Source organism: Schistocerca americana, chromosome 2, assembly GCF_021461395.2.
Source record: "Schistocerca americana isolate TAMUIC-IGC-003095 chromosome 2, iqSchAmer2.1, whole genome shotgun sequence".
Taxonomy (NCBI): domain Eukaryota; kingdom Metazoa; phylum Arthropoda; class Insecta; order Orthoptera; family Acrididae; genus Schistocerca; species Schistocerca americana.
This window is the reverse complement of record NC_060120.1, coordinates 578,030,552-578,046,033: the sequence shown is the minus strand read 5'-3', so window position 1 is coordinate 578,046,033 and position 15,482 is coordinate 578,030,552. Positions and strand designations below refer to the sequence as shown.

The 15,482-nt window shown below is 40.9% G+C and overlaps 1 protein-coding gene across 1 annotated transcript in view; it reads right to left on the bottom strand.

Annotated features, from left to right (window-relative positions):
- Positions 1–2,807: 2,807 nt before the first annotated feature.
- LOC124594197 (transcription factor GATA-5-like) overlaps positions 2,808–15,482 on the bottom strand; it is a 41,600-nt gene continuing 28,925 nt past the window's right edge. Inside the window, exons 6-7 of the mRNA XM_047132556.1 lie at positions 7,533–7,674; positions 2,808–2,818 (exon numbers count right to left, since the gene is read on the bottom strand). Of these exons, the coding sequence (XP_046988512.1) occupies positions 2,808–2,818; positions 7,533–7,674 (153 nt within the window). The remainder of the gene's footprint in view (positions 2,819–7,532; positions 7,675–15,482) is intronic.

Sequence of the window (15,482 nt, the reverse complement as noted above, 5' to 3'; positions counted from 1 at the left end):
GTTGTGTGCCGACAAAAGTAGGTCTTTACTGATTTCAATAAGCGATAAATGATTTGTATCGCTTACTATATTTTTCAACCGTTGTTCCTATTTTAAGAGCTGCTTCTTTCTCAAGGATACTCTTCTGTCTGTTTCCCATTTTTCTGTTTTATTCTTTTCCTCTATTCCTTCTACAACCATTCCTTTTCCGTCATCTTCATTTCCAATGCCTTTTATCTTTCCTTTTTCTCTTTTTCTGTGATCTTGTCATAAACCCTATCCCATTCCAGTGTTAATCCTTATTGTATCGCTGCCATAAATACTGACAGTACACCATTACCATCAGTTCCTGAAAAGACAGTGTCGTGTGAAAGGTAGTTTTAACTATGGCACTAGAACTGCGATCATCAAAGGTAGCAAATCTATCTTGCTCAGAATATGAAGGCAAATGGGATTTAAATACAGTAAGACCAGTGACGAAAGAAAACTGTTCGTGGAGAGATGTGACATTATAGCAGCAAGAACTGTGTTCTTGAGCACAATGCACGAAATGAAAATAGCCGAAAAAATCACGTATTTATTACCTCGATGAACCATTCAAGACCAATGTGCTGGAAGACAAGTCAGGATGTTGCAGGCCTGAAAGTTTCTGTGGTAAAAGGGAGGCGCCTTATTGTGGTTCACGCTGGTTCTGCAGAGACAGGCTTCGTACCAGAGAGTAAAGTAATACTTGAAGCAGCAAACCTAAAGCACTCAGATGATTATCACTATGAAATAACTTACGCTGGGAGCAGTGGTTTGTACAATAGCTACTTCTGTGCCTCGCCAAGAATTTTGTTACTGTCATGGATAATGCAAACGGGCACTCTGTGCAAGTGAATAAAGCTCCAACTTCATATACCGTAAAGGATAAACTTACTTCATGGTCGTCATCTAGTGGAAGACCTCACACTGCGTCACAGACCAGGAGAGAGTTACTCGTGCTCGTAAATGTATACAAGGCCAAATACCGCACTTACGAGGTAGATGAACTTGCAAGACAGCATGGTCACCGAGTAATCAGGTTACCACCATATCACTGCCATTACATTACTAATGAGCTGATACGGGTGCAAGTTATAGCCTGTATCGCAGAAAGAAATATTACCTTCCAGACTGCTGACGTTGAAAGACTCACACATCATGAAGCAATGTCAACGTAACTATCACTTCATGTGGAAACTGCATCAGACATTTAGAAAAACTGCAGGAGGAATATTTTAAAAAGGAAATCGAGAGAGAGTCGGTGATGGAGACTTTCATAATTAATCTTCACGATTATGATTCGTCCGAATCAGACAGCGAGGATGAAGACGATGTTTTGTGATAACAGTGCTAGTATTGCTTATTGCCACATGGAAAACTATACCGTTCAGCTTATGCCTACAGTATGTAACTTGAGACTGGATCTGCTTGGCTGGTAAGGGACTGATAAAAAGATTTTTATTCCTTATGTAATTTCGGTGTGGTCTTTGTTTACAGCTTGTTCAAATGGTTCAAATGGCTCTGAGCACTATGGGACTTAACTGCTGAGGTCATCAGTTACCTAGAACTTAGAACTACTTAAACCTAACTAACCTAAGGACATCACACACATCCACACCCGAGGCAGGATTCGAACCTGCGATCGTAGCGGTCGCGCGGCTCCAGACTGTAGCGCCTAGAACCGCTCGGCCACTCTGGCCGGCTTACAGCTTGTCTTAGGTCTTCAACAACTCGTCGATTTTGTTGTGAACTCTATCTAAAAGTTTGACTCCAAGCCGTAAAATTTATTTTGTATTTCTGCTACTCGGACTGCGGTCTTCACTTTTGAAACAGCAATTATTCGTTCATTCTACATGATATGTTAGTAATTAAATATTCTGATATCTTCCTCAAAAATTTGTGCTGGAAAGATTATCGAAATCTGTGCTTGCTTTCTCCGAGATTAGCTCCAACAAACAGCGAGTACAAACTTCTTTTATATTGTGTACGGTAGTAACTAATTACAATAGAAGCAATATCGACGACAATTATAAATTATTTGATATAAATTGGTGTCTAGAAACTGAAAACGCCATTGTTTTTTAAATACTGATTTTAATGTGTAACAGACCTTTCTATATTTTCTGAAATAAGATTCTTTCAGCTGTGCGCAGAAAGATACTGTACATGTAGATCGCTCAGATGCTTGCTCAAGTCACTTAAAATGAGAGGTATAAATTTCATATGTCCAAATATTTACTCTGCAACTCCAAGTAAGTAATTGTGACTACAGTTTGCAAGCCATCACAAGGCATACGTTGTCTTCGGGTTCGAAAGAGAGAGAAAAATACTAGTAAATGCGCCGCAGTTTTTCACATTAATCACACGCATTGTAAAAGATTTTATGAATATTATAAAAGTTTTTTCAGGATGGTCAACGGCCACTGCAGGTCCAGGATGTGTCAGAAAATATACATTTTTCGCTAAGTTCCCTTTCTTCTTCTTTTTAATTTTTATTAGGCAAGACATCACAAGATGAACGTATTTTCCGAGTTAGAGCGGGAAATATAAGTGCCGCGGTTTTTCCCGATTACTCATCACGATATTTTCTTATATTAATCGATGGAAACGACAAACAAGTTGTTTATTATTGTTGTCACTGTTTATACTATTACCAAGCATTATTATTTTTACACGTTACACATTTTATACAGACCCGTATTTCGAACGCACAAAGATTGGTGACGCGGCCTTCCTCACAAAGGCGTAAATCATTGTGCCTGTCACCTTTTTTTGTATGCGTACGTAACCTTAACAGTCGGCAGTCACTCGGCGACTGCGAAATGGAGCGCAGGTAACACACTTACTGACTACATCACAACAGAAGACTACCCAACCATAACCGAATGCTGGCTGCGCAAAGTCTCCGGCCACCCGCCAAGTTAAGTGGCGTGCACTCTAGTCCACGTTCGAAGTCACTGTGCATTCCTGACCGATTAACTCTGCCGTTACTGCTTCTGTTCTACTGGCGGCACAGTACTCCCCGCCTCCTTTCATATAGGCGGGTCCGTCTCTCCTGACATCTAGTGATCAATTTCGCATTACAGTCGATGTCGCGATACTTCTGATCGGATAGTGTATGTTACATTCAGTGGAATGTTGTTTGTAAAGACAACGTTCCCTCGAGGCTTATGCGCTTGTGTTTGTCGTACATTAGCAAGTGTAGAAGGTGAGTACCAGAGAAGATGAAGCGACATTATCTGAACAAGTGACGAAGGCGGGTCAAAGATTATGAGATTTGATCTTGGGTTTGCTGGTTTTTGTGGCTTTGTATCAGTGATATCAAGATGACATTAAATGGCCACTACTTAAGACAGCTTTTAGTAGTGCTACACACAATGTCGTTTTCGTAACTTATCAGGTTCCACAGCGTCCTAATTAAAGTCGTTCGTATAGTATTTCGAAACACAAAAGGTGCTCCATTAATTTGCAGAAAGAAAATCATGCACAAGAGATTTTGTGCGTCTTGAAACAACGTCTCATAAATTATTGATCACGGAATTACAATCTCCTAAAGTTTACAAAGTAAATAACAAACCTGGTGGAACTTTCTGCCAAAGAAATCACATTTACAGAATTCACATTTACAGAATTCATCATAGGAATAATGAGATATTGTAAGGATGTCATAACGCCTAGCATAACAAAAAATTTTTAAATACCCTTTTAAACAGATGCAAGAAGTGGCAAAAAAACGAATTGTCAGATTTCCCTGTCGAATTTCTTAATTAAATATGCTGTAAAAGTGTTTTTAAGAAGGGAGGAATACCTTCACGTATGTATAAGTATACACAATCGTTGATGATGTTTTCACAATGCAATTCCATTAACTGTGATACGTAGTACCAAATGTAGTACAAACTTCACGGACGCCTAACAGCATTGTAACGAAATATTAAATGAACAAATTTGCTAATGGTGTATGGTTTTTCTTCTTCTTCCGGGCTTTTCCGTCAATAAAGAACACGAAAAAGTAACCTGTTGTAAATGAAGGTGACACATTTGGAAGACTGACCCACAAACAAGGAAAAATATTCCGAGGACCGCATTTTGCTTTGCACGCCGAGTCAGTAACTGTTGTTACTTTTCATTTCGTCTTGGATTTATTTCTCACAAAATGAAATACAAAATTAACCATTTAATGCGACATTGAATAACACATGATTTAGAGGCTTTACGTTCCCACAATGCCTACGTTCCCACAATGCCTACGTTCCCACAATTCCTTACATGACAACAGTGTCGAACAGTTGCAAAAAATGGTTCAAATGGCTCTGAGCACTATGGGACTTAACTGCTGTGGTCATCAGTCCCCTAGAACTAAGAACTACTTAAACCTAACTAACCTAAGGACATCACACACATCCACGCCCGAGGCAGGATTCGAACCTGCGACCGTAGCGGTCGCGCGGTTCCAGACTGTCGCGCCTAGAACCGGAACAGTTGCAAACTCGCTATGCAAAGCAGTACCTGGTCCTGGGAATAGGCTTTTGACACCGTACCTAACAAGTGGTTTTTAATCAAATTGCGTGTTTGTGGGATATAGATTCAGTTATGCGAATGGATCCGTGATTTTCTATCAGAGAGGCCACAGTTCATAGTAACTGATGGAAAGCCATCGCGTGAAACAGAAGTGACTTTTGGCTTTCCCCAAGGTAGTGTTAGAGACCCTCTGCTGTTCCTTATGTGTATAAACGACTCAGGAGACAATCTGAGCAGCCGTCTTAGGTTGGTTGGAGATGATGCTGTCGTTCATCGTCCCCAGAAGATCAAAACCAATTACAAAACGATTTAGAAAAGATATCTGTATGGTGCGAAAATTGGCAGTTGACCCTGAGTAATGAAAAGTGTGATGTTATCCACATAAGTGCTGAAAGAAATCCGTTAAACTTTGGTTATACGGTGAATCAGTCAAATCTAAAGGCCGTAAATTTAACTAAATACCTGGTAATTACAACTACGAACAATTTAAACTGGAAAGAACACAAAGATTTTTTATTTATTTTTGCGGAACACGTCTACTAAAGAAATTGCCTGCACTTTGTTTGTTCGTAAGACAGCTCAAAGAAGAGCAGCACGTTTTTTACTATCGAGAAATAGGTGAGATAGTATCACGGATGTGATACACTATCTGGGGTGGAGATCAACAAAACAAAGGCGTTTCTCGTTGCGGCTGGATCTTCTCACGAAATTTCAATCAGCAAATTTCGCATTCGAATGCTGATCTACATAGAAAGAAACGATCATCATCATAAAAGGAGGGAAATTAGAGTTCTCACGGAAAGATATAGGTGTTCGTTTTTTTCCTCGCGCTGTTCAAGATGGAGTATTAGAGATTTATTGTGAAGGTGGTTCGATGATCCTCTGCCAGGCGGATCAGTGTCTTGCAGATGTATTTAACCATGTAGATGTAGATGTAGATCTGTTTTGCATTGCTTATGAGTCTAGTAAATCTCAACTCATGATTGCGTTCTGGCATCGGCATACGGAGATATTGCAAGTGGCACTTGAAGGAACAAAACTTAAATCTCTATTTGGACATCCTGAATTAGTTTTCCGTAATCACTTCAGACAAATGCTATTATGGTTCTCTGAACAATATCATGGCCAACGTCGTCTCCCATCCTTTTACAACCGAAATAGCATTTCGTCTCTAAAAACCTGCTCGCAAAGGAACCGTTAAGATATAATGTTCTCCACTCCCTTCCTTCATCTAAGTGACTGGCTTGACGTAAAGCTGTGAATGAGAACAACAAATATGCATATAGCGGAAAACACAGTGTACCAAAATTTTACATTGTTTGTTTTAAGTAACGCGACAAGCTTCGAGCTGGTTGTTTGCTCTCAGGTAGCGCATTTCTTAATAGTTTTTACGTCTTTGCTATTTCGTTTCCCCGCAGTATTCTGTCGTGGCAGTTATTGATTCGTTACATGTGAATCACACTATATCTGCACACATTCCGACGTCCCCTACCCCATTTTTCAGTCTACATTGTATGACTATTTTCCAAAGCTACTGAAGGAGTTTTGATACGATTTACACCAATAGGTAGACTGGGTCATGGTCTAGGTTTGTGAGTATCATTACATATTACAAACAAGTCTTCTGGCCGTAGATACTTGGTAGACACCTGCGTGATAAAGGAGCGGATCGCTAAACATTTTAAAAGTATCTACATTGCGCAACAGAATAGAGGGATCACTTTTTCGAAACCCCATAATTCACACCCATTGCGACATTTAAGTTTTAAATTTGGGTCAACGGTACCTTAGCCTTCCTCTGTAATGGTGCAAAGGCGTGGCACCCTGTGACGTCACCCTCGGTATTGGAGACGTTTAAAACAGCAAGGTGTCGACACATTTGAGAGAAGTCTACAGCTCATAAGTGACACCAAATACCACCACAGTTTGCCCAACGCCACCGTGAACATGTCACACGATGAGAAGGTCGTTGTAGTCCCTCTTACCCAGATTTCACGCCTTCTTTTGACGTCTTTGCTATGGAAATCATAACAGCGACACCCAGCGTTGAAATCACGCAGTTTTCGTATGGGTGGCCGACGAAAGTAATTCATATACATCGCCGCTCGGAATCGACACGAGGTCTCAGGTGGTGGCATAAAAGACATCAATGAAACCACCCCTTTCCCGGCTGCGTTGATTCCCACACATTTCGCGGTCGAAAACACAGTTCGCAGTGCGATGTGCAACAGTAAGACGTTCTTGACACTGCAGACGCCCTAGGGTGTTTCAGCCATTCTCAAAGGACACTGTGGGGCTGTATGTGTTCTGAGCCCTTTGGAGCGCAGGGGCGACAGCAATTTTTGCTCTCGTGTACACTTTGGGACCGTTACAAGGGAAGATTGTACGCACATTTGAGCCAAATTGCAAACTTAAGCGTCGCAATGGTTGGGAATAATGGGTTTTCAAAAAGTGTTCCTTTAATTCTGTTGCAAAGTGTAGATAAACGATTTTTAAACTTATCTTGTCTTCAATTGGCAGGTTCGAAAACTGACGCGTGAATAATCTTTCAGTGTTTATAAACGATGACTGCTGAATCTCCACTCCGAAAGGCAACATAATGCTTCATGCTAGCCGGCAACCAAAGAGTAGCGTGCAAGAGTACACACTGGCCGAGGCAATGGTTCCAGGCCGTGCGTGGTAGCCGTGCGATCTAAGGGCGTCTTGTCACGGTTCGCGCCGCTCCCCCCCGTCGGTGGTTCGAGTCCTCTCTCGGGCAGGGGTGTGTTTGTTGTCCTCAGCGTAAGTTAGTTTAAGTTAAATCAAGTAGTGCGTAAGCCTAGGGACCGATGACCTCAGCAGTTTGGTCCCATATTCCTTACCACAAATTAAAAAAACACATATATATAATTTTCGAAAGAAATCATTCCAGTGCCAGCCCTGGGCACCTGGTAGGAGAATAGGCTACGAAGACATGGGGGCCAAGCTCGGCAGTTCTAGACCCCGTTGGCAGGGGGGCAAGTACTCACCGACTACTTGGCGGCCGGAGTGCAGCACGTGCTCCACGTGTCCGCCACGCGTGGGCGGGCTGTCGCGACTCGTGGCCGGCGTCTTGGGCTTGCGCTTGCGGGTCTGGATGCCGTCCTTCTTCATGCTCAGCGGCCGGTTCACCTGCAAAAACAAGCACTTCACTGCCAGGCCATCCGTTGTCCGTCACGCGCTGGGACATTCCTTAAAGGCTGTGGCCACACTGGCGCTTAACAGCGGACCAGGCACGGAGTCATGGTGTGGTTCTGGGGGAAGCGCGGTCGCACCTTGCAATTTTTATCCTCCCCTCTCATCCCAGACTATAACTTTCTGTCGCCCAGAATTTTAACCTGTCACATACGTCTAGAATTTTAATAATAACAACAATAAAATATTTTTATCTGTTTTCCGTCTTTCCCTTAGTTGCTCTAAATTCGTGGCGGTATGTACCGTCTGTCCAGCTAAATGAAGGCAGTTTGTTTATTGTTATACGCGTTTCGCCTCTTTTATTCGGGAAGCATCATCATTGGCCTGAAATACATGTTTCCTTTTATACAGACAATAAACGTATTATGTGATAGAGATAATATGCTGCTATATTACATTTTGTCGTACCTTTCTCTTGCTTTTTAGGTTAGAAACAACGTTTGTAGCAAAAGTTCCGTATTGTGAATTATCGTTCAGGGTTATTTACGATTTCTAGCGCTGTCAACACTTGTGTGTCGTCCTGGAGATGTGTTTGTTAGTTTACATACTCCAGCTGGCTGAATTCTGGCGTTCTTCCACCCACATTTGTCACATCGCATGTTTTACTTGCACTTTCCATTTGGTGAATTTGTTCATGTAACATGGTAGTCTGTACCATTACTCGCTTATACAATGTTTTTGGCTTACACATTCCTACACTTTTGATCTTTGAGTATAAAGTAATATAAAATTTATTTTTTGTTGAATATTAATAACCGCTTCAGCTGTATTTAGTTCTTTATTATTGGATCACTTTCGATTTAATGGAACTAAAAGGCACATCTTCACATGATCTGTATAACAATAAATCCACAAGAAGTAACAAACCAGAAGTATACACTGGTATGGAAATTTTAATATTTTAAAATTGTTTTAAAAACTTTGAAAACAAAACATTACAGCGGAAAAGCTCGGAATCTTTTTACCCAACGTTCTTTGTTCGTCAGAACAAAACACTGGTAAAAGGCCGTATATCATAGAATAAAACAGCTGGATTCCAATATAGAGAACGGATCCTAAAGAAATCGTACCATAGTGATCCGTTGCTAAGGAGAAAATAAATGAAAACTAGTAAGACCTAATTTTGGACCAAAATGAAAAACCAAGAAGTGGTTGCCACAAAATGGAGGGATGTTCTACCTACACAAAATCGTCAAGTAAAAAGTTATAGGCGAAAAAACAGAACCTTTAAAACAGACTTACCGATTCTCCGATCGACAGTCTGTCACTATCATATTGATATTCTACAGACGGTTTTTCAAAAAGTTTTTGTGCTTTTTATCCAGATTTCCTTGTTCTCATTCACTATTCGGGTAATCTCCAAAAGACCACCAATCATTGGGTCGAATCCGCACATCATCAGCGGATGCGCGAACCGTCCATAGGCAAGCTGTTTATTATTTCGCCGTCAGTATGACAGAGCAAGGGGAAACTACAGCCGTAATTTTTCCCGAGGACATGCAGCTTTACTGTATGATTAAATGATGATGGCGTCCTCTTGGGTAAAATATTCCGGAGGTAAAATAGTCCCCCATTCGGATCTCCGGGCGGGGACTACTCAAGAGGACGCCATTATCAGGAGAAAGAAAACTGGCGTTCTACGGATCGGAGCGTGGAATGTCAGCTCCCCTAAATCGGGCAGGTAGGTTAGAAAATTTAAAAAGGGAAATGGATAAGTTAAAGTTAGATATAGTTGGAATTAGTGAAGTTCGGTGGCAGGAGGAACAAAACTTCTGGTCAGGTGATTACAGGGTTATAAATACAAAATCAAATAGGGGTGATGCAGGAGTAGGTTTAATAATGAATAAAAAAATAGGAGTGCGGGTTAGCTACTACAAACAGCATAGTGAACGCATTATTGCGGCCAAGATAGACACAAAGCCCATGCCTACTACAGTAGTACAAGTTTATATGCCAACTAGCTCTGCAGATGATGAAGAAATAGATGAAATGTATGACGAGATAAAAGAAATTATTCAGGTAGTGAAGGGAGACGAAAATTTAATAGTCATGGGTGACTGGAATTCGTCAGTAGCAAAAGGGAGAGAATTAAACATAGTAGGTGAATATCGATTGGGGGGAAGAAATGAAAGAGGAAGCCGCCTTGTAGAATTTTGCACAGAGCATAACTTAATCATAGCTAACACTTGGTTCAAGAATCATAAAAGAAGGTTGTATACCTGGAAGAATCCTGGCGATACTAAAAGGTATCAGATAGATTATATAATGGTAAGACAGAGATTTAGGAACCAGGTTTAAACTGTAAGACATTTCCAGGGGCAGATGTGGATTCTGACCACAATCTATTGGTTATGAACTGCAGACTGAAACTGAAGAAACTGCAAAAAGGTGGGAATCTAAGGAGATGGGACCTGGATAAACTGAAAGAACCTGAGGTTGTAGAGAGTTCCAGGGAGAGCATAAGGGAACAATTAACAGGAATGGGGGAAAGAAATACAGTAGAAGGAGAATGGGTAGCTTTGAGGGATGAAGTAGTAAAGGCAGCAGAGGATCAAATAGGTAAAAAGACGAGGGCTAGTAGAAATCCTTGGGTAACAGAAGAAATGTTGAATTTAATTGATGAAAGGAGAAAATATAAAAATGCAGTAAATGAAGCAGGCAAAAAAGGAATACAAACGTCTCAAAAATGAGATCGACAGGAAGTGCAAAATGGCTAAGCAGCGATGGCTGGAGGACAAATGTAAGGATGTAGAGGCTTGTCTCACTAGGGGTAAGATAGATACTGCCTACAGGAAAATTAAAGAGACCTTTGGAGAGAAGAGAACCACTTGTATGAATATCAAGAGCTCAGATGGCAACCCAGTTCTAAGCAAAAAAGGGAAGGCAGAAAGGTGGAAGGAGTATATAGATGGTTTATACAAGGGCGATGTACTGTAGGACAATATTATGGAAATGGAAGAGGATGTAGATGAAGACGAAATGGGAGATAAGATACTGCGTGAAGAGTTTGACAGAGCACTGAAAGACCTGAGTCTAAACAAGGCCACGGGAGTAGACAACATTCCATTAGAACTACTGATGGCCTTGGGAGAACCAGTCATGACAAAACTCTACCATCTGGTGAGCAAGATGTATGAGACAGGCGAAATACCCTCAGACTTCAAGAAGAATATAATAATTCCAATCCCAAAGAAAGAAGGTGTTGACAGATGTGAAAATTACCGAACTATCAGTTTAATAAGTCACAGCTGCAAAATACTAACGCGAATTCTTTACAGACGAATGGAAAAACTGGTAGAAGCCGACCTTGGGGAAGATCAGTTTGGATTCGGTAGAAATGTTGGAACACGTGAGTCAATACTAACCTTACGACTTATCTTAGTAGAGAGATTAAGAAAAGGCAAACCTACGTTTCTAGCATTTGTAGACTTAGAGAAAGCTTTTGACAATGTTAACTGGAATACTCTCTTTCAAATTCTGAAGGTGGCAGGTATAAAATACAGGGAGCGAAAGGCTATTTACAATTTGTACAGAAATCAGATGGCAGTTATAAGAGTCGAGGGACATGAAAGGGAAGTAGTGGTTGGGAAAGGAGTGAGACAGGGTTGTAGCCTCTCCCCGCTGTTATTCAATCTGTATATTGAGCAAGCAGTAAAGGAAACAAAAGAAAAATTCGGAGCTGGTATTAAAATTCATGGAGAAGAAGTACAAACTTTGAGGTTCGCCGATGACATTGTAATTCTGTCAGAGACAGCAAAGGACTTGGAAGAACAGTTGAACGGAATGGACAGTGTCTTGAAAGGAGGATATAAGATGAACATCAACAAAAGCAAAACGAGGATAATGGAATGTAGTCAAATTAAATCGGGTGATGCTGAGGGAATTAGATTAGGAAATGAGACACTTAAAGTAGTAAAGGAGTTTTGCTATTTAGGGAGTAAAATAACTGATGATGGTCGAAGTAGAGAGGATATAAAATGTAGACTGGCAATGGCAAGGAAATCGTTTCTGAAAAAGAGAAATTTGTTAACATCGAGTATAGTTTTAAGTGTCAGGAAGTCGTTTCTGAAAGTATTTGTATGGAGTGTAGCCATGTATGGAAGTGAAACATGGACGATAACTAGTTTGGACAAGAAGAGAATAGAAGCTTTCGAAATGTGGTGCTACAGAAGAATGCTGAAGATAAGGTGGGTAGATCACGTAACTAATGAGGAGGTATTGAATAGGATTGGGGAGAAGAGAAGTTTGTGGCACAACTTGACCAGAAGAAGGGATCGGTTGGTAGGGCATGTTTTTAGGCATCAAGGGATCACAAATTTAGCATTTGAGGGCAGCATGGAGGGTAAAAATCGTAGAGGGAGACCAAGAGATGAATACACTAAGCAGATTCAGAAGGATGTAGGTTGCAGTAGGTACTGGGAGATGAAGAAGCTTGCACAGGATAGAGTAGCATGGAGAGCAGCATCAAACCAGTCTCAGGACTGAAGACTACAACAAAAACATGACAGAGCACGCGGCAGCGTCCCCTGTACGCGGTCCCGTATACATTGTGATTCACGAAGGTATGCAAATATTTTAATATGTTTTTCTACAAATAAAACTAAAGAAAAAAGTTCATACACACATAGGACCAGTTTTCCAGAACATCCAGAGAAGCAAAGATTATTATACAAGAAAATTTGTTTACTTTCCATCAAGTACGTAGAAACGTTTATGTCATTGTTGACAACCGTTAGTGAGTTGTTTCAGTCAGTTACTAATCTTGAAACGAGCTAGTTTTCTGCATAGTTTAGTGAAAGAACGTAATAACAACAGTGTATTTAAGTTAAACAACATAGTAACTGTTGTAGTTTGCAGATTATTTATGAAACAGGGACACCTTTCAAATTTACGACAGAGAAATACGCCGATATGGTGTTTATTTATGGCAAATGTGATGATAATGCTACGGTTGCAATTAACTAAAATCGCTTCTCTGGATGTTGTGGAAAAATACTGCAGATACACGTGTGGGACATGTTTCATCACTTTCACTACATCAATAACAATAAAATAAATGCAAATCGTGCTTTGATTTAACCTCGTACAGTTTTGCGATGACTTAATATTAGGGAAGTTGCTAAATTTCAGGCAAACATATTTTTAGCCGTAACTCCGTAACTAAACATTTGCGGACCTATGTTTATATGAACTTTGTTTATTTAGTTTTACTTGTAGAATAAAATTTTCATACCTTCGTGAAGACGGCCGGTGTGGCCGAGAGGTTCTAGGCACTTCAGTCTGGAACTGCGCGACCGCTACGGTCGCAGGTTCGAATCCTGCCTCGGGCATGGATGTGTGTGATGTCCTTAGGTTAGTTAGGTTTAAGTAGTTCTAAGTTCTAGGGGACTGATGAGCTCAGATGTTACGTCCCATAGTGCTCAGAACCATTTGAACCAACCTTCGTGAATCTCCCTGTATACGGAACCGCGTACAGCGGACGCGCCCGCGTGTTCTGTCATACTGACTGCGACAAAGGAAACATCTTGCCTATGGACGGCTCGCGCATTCGCTGATGATGCGCGGGCTCGACCCAATGATTGGTGGTCTTTTGGGGTTTACCCGAATAGTGAATGAGAACAAGGAATATTGGATAAAAGGCAAAAATCTTTTTGAAAAACAATCTGTAGAATATCAATATGATAGTGACAGCTGATATTTTTCGTTAATAACGCCCGTAAGTTATGCTGAAATTAGAGTGTAAAAGAGGAACATCATGTGCATATATTGCAGCAACGAGAGAGATATGCCGGCAGAGTCCACTGAATAAACCTCAAAATTATAAAAAAACTTTAAGTACACTAAAATTATGAAAAATATTGTTTCGAAAAAATGTCTGCTGTCTCTATCATATTGATATTCTACAGATTGCGGTTAGTGAATCATACATACTTGATTCTCTAATTCTGTAATGAAATACGAGGGCTATTTGGAAAGTAAGGTCTGATCGATCACGAAATGGAAACCACAGTGAAAATCAAAAATGTTTTATTTGCAAATGTTAGATACATCTTCTAGCTACTTCTCTACATAGTCGCCGCTGTTACTGTGATATTTATCATAGCATCGTACTAACTTTCCAATACCCTAGTCATAGAGAGCTGCTGCCAATTCTCTACAATGATCTGCAGTTTGTCGCCCGTTCTGCAATGTTATCTCCATAGCCAGCGTTTCACGTGAGTGGAGATGAAAATCAGAAGGAGTCAAGTCTGGGCTGTATGGTGGGTGATCAAACACTTCACTTCGAAAATGTTGCAGAGGTGTGCTCATTGCCCCTGCAGTGTGCGGCCGAGAATCGTCATGAAGAAGGGAATGCATGACAGTTACGGTATGTGGACTGCATGAAATCAGGCGAAATCTCTCACAGGCAGTCGTACTTGGCAGGAGACACTATTGTTCTAGGCATCTTTATGTGTTCACTGACGTGATGCCATCGACGGGCATACTAGAGAAGCAACCGAAAACATCTATCCAGTGCATCATCGGATTTTCGCTATGGTTTCCATTTCGCGACCGATCGTACCTTACTTTCCGAATAGCCCTCGTACGTATATGATCGCTTGATAAAGTACACTCGATAACTTTTAAATCATACATTTTTCTATACGAAAGTTTACCGTGCATTAGAACATGGAATGGTTCAAATGGCTCTGAGCACTATGCGACTTAACTGCTGAGGTCATCAGTCGCCTAGAACTTAGAACTAATTAAACCTAACTAACCTAAGGACATCACACACATCCATGCCCGAGGCAGGATTCGAACCTGTGACCGTAGCGGTCGCTCGACTCCAGACTGTAGCGCCCAGAACCGCACGGCCACTCCGGCCGGCTCAGCATGGAATGAAAATGATACCTGTCTACGTTCATGAAAAGTGGATACGATGTAAAAACATTAATACCGCACATACCTCAAGTAGATGATAAGACATTTATCTTTTTTTTCACGTATTCGTAAAATTTATTGCCCTTTTCGAATAACTAATGAAAGAGCGTATGGGGTTTGGCACGTTTCTTTTTTCTTTTTTTTGCCTTGACAAACAAGAATGCCATTTACGTTAGTTCGTTATCTTCTTTAAACATAAAAACTATAACGCACGACCTTTTCCCAAATACAGAATTCATGAGCGACCCTGTCCGTTGACAACTGACAAAGCAATGTGAACTGTCTGTTGGCTGGTCTAATCGATTGACGTCTAGCGACAGAGTCTGAACTGTGTGGCATTTTTTATTGCAATTACTTTTTATTTACTCTGGACTGAAAAATTAGGAGATCGGCAACGTATTCTTACACATATTTGAGAGAACTGTACCTGTCAGACTCAGGACTACAACCATTCATGATATACAGGAAGTGGATGAAGGTCATTCTACCCAAATATTCACGCCAAACAGACATCCGAAAGGGGAGAATTCTTTAAGTACTGAACCTTCAGCAGACAGAGTTAACTTTGACGCGAGTAAAAGTGGGGAACCATCTTAGATGATATTTACGGGAATCTCTGGTACCGCGAGTCGTTAGTAAAAGAAAACTTTGTGGTTAGAGTGTTAGGTAACGAATTGTAGTGGATCGTTCCACTGTGTGTTTTGTCGTTGTGAATTCGCTTGTAAACAAAGGGAGGCATATGAAAAAAATCAGAGCAAGGTGGGCCACGATCGACTGCAGCCAGAGTAAATTGTTGCCTCACTGAATAAGCTTCAGAAACA